This window comes from Oncorhynchus tshawytscha, linkage group LG08 (genome assembly GCF_018296145.1).
Source record: "Oncorhynchus tshawytscha isolate Ot180627B linkage group LG08, Otsh_v2.0, whole genome shotgun sequence".
NCBI classification, from domain to species: Eukaryota; Metazoa; Chordata; class Actinopteri; order Salmoniformes; family Salmonidae; genus Oncorhynchus; species Oncorhynchus tshawytscha.
The window spans coordinates 4933504-4938503 of NC_056436.1; the positions used below are offsets into that span (position 1 = coordinate 4933504).

Sequence of the window (5000 nt, forward strand, 5' to 3'; positions counted from 1 at the left end):
GAGACAGAGAGGGAAGGGGTGGAATATGGGGTTAGGAGACAGAGAGGGAAGGGGTGGAATATGGGAGGAGACAGAGAGGGAAGGGGTGGAATATGGGAGGAGACAGAGAGGGAAGGGGTGGAATATGGGAGGAGACAGAGAGGGAAGGGGTGGAATATGGGAGGAGACAGAGAGGGAAGGGGTGGAATATGGGAGGAGACAGAGAGGTAAGGGGTGGAATATGGGAGGAGACAGAGAGGGAAGGGGTGGAATATGGGAGGAGACAGAGAGAAGGGGTGAATATGGGAGGAGAAGAGAGGTGGGGTGGAATAGAATAGGGGAGGAGACAGAGAGGGGAAGGGGTGGACATAGGGAAGGGGGAGGAGACAGAGAGGGAAGGGGGGAAGGGGTGGAATATGGGAGGAGACAGAGAGGGAAGGGGTGGAATATGGGAGGAGACAGAGAGGGAAGGGGTGGAATATGGGGGAGGAGACAGAGAGGGGGTGGAATATGGGAAGGACAGAGTGGACATAGGGGAATATGGGAGACAGAGAGGGAAGGGGTGGAAGGGGGAGACAGACAGAGGGAAGGGGTGGAATATGGGAGGAGACAGAGAGGGAAGGGGTGGAATATGGGAGGAGACAGAGAGGGAAGGGGTGGAATATGGGAGGGTAGGGGTGGAATATGGGAGGAGAGAGAGGGAAGGGGTGGTAAGGAGACAGAGTGGAATATGGGAGGAGAGACAGAGAGGGAAGGGGTGGGAGGAGACATAGATTGGTTAGGAGACAGAGAGGGAAGGGGGGGTGGAATATGGGAGGAGACAGAGAGGGAAGGGGTGGAATATGGGAGACACAGAGAGGGAAGGGGTGGAATATGGGAGGAGACAGAGAGGGAAGGGGTGGTACAGACATCAGGATTGGTTAGGAGACAGAGAGGGAAGGGGTGGTACAGACATCAGGATTGGTTAGGAGACAGAGAGGGAAGGGGTGGTACAGACATCAGGATTGGTTAGGAGACAGAGAGGGAAGGGGTGGTACAGACATCAGGATTGGTTAGGAGACAGAGAGGGAAGGGGTGGTACAGACATCAGGATTGGTTAGGAGACAGAGAGGGAAGGGGTGGTACAGACATCAGGATTGGTTAGGAGACAGAGAGGGAAGGGGTGGTACAGACATCAGGATTGGTTAGGAGACAGAGAGGGAAGGGGTGGTACAGACATCAGGATTGGTTAGGAGACAAAGAGGTAAAGAGTGGTATATGGGAGGAGACAGAGAGGTAAGGGGTGGTATATGGGAGGAGACAGAGAGGTAAGGGGTGGTATATGGGAGGAGACAGAGAGGTAAGGGGTGGTATATGGGAGGGAGGAGACAGAGAGGTAAGGGGTGGTATATGGGAGGAGACAGAGAGGTAAGGGGTGGTATATGGGAGGAGACAGAGAGGTAAGGGGTGGTATATGGGAGGAGACAGAGAGGTAAGGAGGAGACAGAGAGGTAAGGGGTGGTATATGGGAGGAGACAGAGAGGTAAGGGGTGGTATATGGGAGGAGACAGAGAGGTAAGGGGTGGTATATGGGAGCAGACATAAGGGTATATGGGAGACAGAGAGGTAAGGTAAGGGAGGAGACAGGTATATGGGAGGAGACAGAGAGGTAAGGGGTGGTATATGGGAGCAGACAGAGAGGTAAGGGGTGGTACAAACATAAAATAATGAATAGTGGAATAAGTCTGGAAGTGGGTTTAAGAAAGGTTCAGTACCACTGGGAGAAATGTGAGTTCTGGTATGTGGGTACTTTTGGGACAGATGTCATTATGGGGGTACCTTTGGGACAGATGTCATTATGGGGATACCTTTGAGACAGATGTCATTATGGGGATACCTTTGGGACAGATGTCATTATGGGGATACCTTTGGGACAGATGTCATTATGGGGATACCTTTGGGACAGATGTCATTATGGGGATACCTTTGGGACAGATGTCATTATGGGGATACCTTTGGGACAGATGTCATTATGGGGGTAAAGTATGTGGGTACCTTAGGGACAGGTGTCATTATTGTCATGTCCTGACCTGAGATATCTCTGTTTTATTAAAATTTTGCTTAGGTCAGGATGTGACTAGGGTGGGTACGCTAGTTTTGTATTGTCTAAGGTTTTTGTGTTGTCTAGGGTTTTGTATTTCTATGTTGGCCTGATATGGTTCCCAATCAGAAACAGCTGTTTATCGTTGTCTCTGATTGGGGATCATATTTAGGTAGCCATTTCCCTTTGGTGTTTGTGGGATCTTGTCTATGTGTAGTTGCCTGGCAGCACTCGTTTGTATAGCTTCACGTTTTGTTTTGTTATTTTGTTAGTTTGTTCAGTGTTCATTCTTTAAATGAATGACAATGTACGTTGGTCCAATTCTTATAACGAACGTGACAGACGATCCCACTAAAAATGGACCAAGCAGCGTGTTCAGGAGGAATGGACCTGGTAGGAGATTTTGGATGGAGCAGGACCCTGGACGCAGGCTGGAGAGTATCGCCGTCCTAAGGAGGAGATAGAGGCAGCGAAAGCGGAACGGTGATATTACGAGGAGTTGTACCAACGAGACATGCACGAGAGGCAGCCCCATAAATATTTTTGGGGGTACACGGGGAGATTGGCTGAGTCAGGTTGGAGACCTGAGCAAACTCCTCGTGCTTACCATGGGGAGCGTGTGACTGGTCAGACACCGTGTTACTCAATGATGCGCACGGTGTCTCCAGTTCGCATTCATAGCCCGGTGCGCTCTATTCCAGTTCCTCGCATTTGCCGGGCTAGAATGTGCATCCAGCCAGGACGGATGGTGCCGGCTCAGCACTCCTGGTCTCCAGTACACATCCTTGGACCAGGATATCCTGTGCCGGCTCTGCGTACTGTGTCTCCGGTGCATCTGCATAGCCCAGTGTGTCCTGTGCTAGCGCCCCACACTTGCTGGGCTCAAGTGAGCATCCAGCCGGGACGCATTGTGCCAGCTCTACACTCCAGATCTCCAGTGCGCCTCCACAGTCCAGTACGTCCTGTGCCTGCTCCCCGCACTCGCCCTGAGGTGCGTGTCTTCAGCCTGGTACCACCAGTGCCGGCACCACGCATCAGGTCTCCAGTGCGCCTCCACAGTCCAGAGCTTTGGACTGTCACGTCCTGACCTGAGATATCTCTGTTTTATTTATATTTTGGTTAGGTCAGGGTGTGACTAGGGTGGGTACGCTAGTTTTGTATTGTCTAGGGTTTTTGTATTGTCTAGGGTTTTATAGGTCTAGGGTTTTATAGGTCTAGGGTTTTATAGGTCTAGGGTTTTATAGGTCTAGGAGTTTTTGTATTTCTATGTTAGCCTGATATGGTTCCCAATCAGAGACAGCTGTTTATCGTTGTCTCTGATTGGGGATCATATTTAGGTAGCCATTTCCCTTTGGTGTTTGTGGGATCTGTCTATGTGTAGTTGCCTGTCAGCACTCGTTTGTATAGCTTCACGTTTCGTCTTGTTATTTTGTTAGTTTGTTCAGTGTTCATTCTTTAAATAAATAGGAATGTACACATACCACGCTGTGCCTTGGTCCGATCCTTATAACGAATGTGACAATTATGGGGATACCTTTGGGACAGATGCATTATGGGGGTACAGTATGGGGAAACCTTTGGGACAGATGTCATTATGTGGGTACCTTTGGGACAGATGTCATTATGGGGGTACAGTATGTGGTTACCTTTGGGACAGATGTCATTATGGGGGTACAGTATGTGGGTACCTTTGGGACAGATGCCATTATGGGGGTACAGTATCTGGGTACCTTTGGGACAGATGTCATTATGGGGGTACAGTATCTGGGTACCTTTGGGACAGATGTCATTATGGGGGTACAGTATGTGGGTACCTTTGGGACAGATATCAGTGCAGGGGATGCACATCTTGATGCGGTTCTCCTCTACTTCCATCTTGTTGCTGGGACAAGCCCTCACACAGGAGCTGTGGTCCACCACAAAGTTATCTGGGTCACAACACACAGATATAACAACTTTACTCTACACATTACAGAAACTCTTCCACAGGGCTGTCCTAGATGGTTGTCTATAACTTTACTCTACACATTACAGAAACTCTTCCACAGGGCTGTCCTAGATGGTTGTCTATAACTTTACTCTACATATTACAGAAACTCTTCCACAGGGCTGTCCTAGATGGTTGTCTATAACTTTACTCTACATATTACAGAAACTCTTCCACAGGGCTGTCCTAGATGGTTGTCTATAACTTTACTCTACATACTACAGAAACTCTTCCACAGGGCTGTCCTAGATGGTTGTCTATAACTTTACTCTACATATTACAGAAACTCTTCCACAGGGCTGTCCTAGATGGTTGTCTATAACTTTACTCTACATATTACAGAAACTCTTCCACAGGGCTGTCCTAGATGGTTGTCTATAACTTTACTCTACATACTACAGAAACTCTTCCACAGGGCTGTCCTAGATGGTTGTCTATAACTTTACTCTACATACTACAGAAACTCTTCCACAGGGCTGTCCTACATGGTTGTCTATAACTTTACTCTACATATTACAGAAACTCTTCCACAGGGCTGTCCTAGATGGTTGTCTATAACTTTACTCTACATATTACAGAAACTCTTCCACAGGGCTGTCCTAGATGGTTGTCTATAACTTTACTCTACATACTACAGAAACTCTTCCACAGGGCTGTCCTAGATGGTTGTGTGCACGTGTCTGTGTCAGTCCCCTGAATTGATTTGTACATCAATAGTTTTAGGTCATGGGTCATGCCAGCATTTTGCATGGTGTGGGTCATGGGTCATGCCAGCATTATGCATGGTGTGGGTCATTGGTCATGCCAGCGTCATGCATGGTGTGGGTCATGGGTCATGCCAGTGTTATGCATGGTGTGGGTCATGGGTCATGCCAGTGTCATATGCATGGTGTGGGTCATGGGTCATGCCAGTGTTATGCATGGTGTAGATCATGGGTCATGCCAGCATTATGC

The 5000-nt window shown here is 48.7% G+C and overlaps 1 protein-coding gene across 1 annotated transcript in view; it reads right to left on the bottom strand.

The window, feature by feature from the left end:
• Positions 1–5000, bottom strand: part of si:ch73-383l1.1 (receptor tyrosine-protein kinase erbB-4) — a 469115-nt gene that overhangs the window by 116416 nt on the left and 347699 nt on the right. The window contains 1 exon segment of the mRNA XM_042325104.1: positions 3874–3987. Within this exon segment, the coding sequence (XP_042181038.1) occupies positions 3874–3987 (114 nt within the window).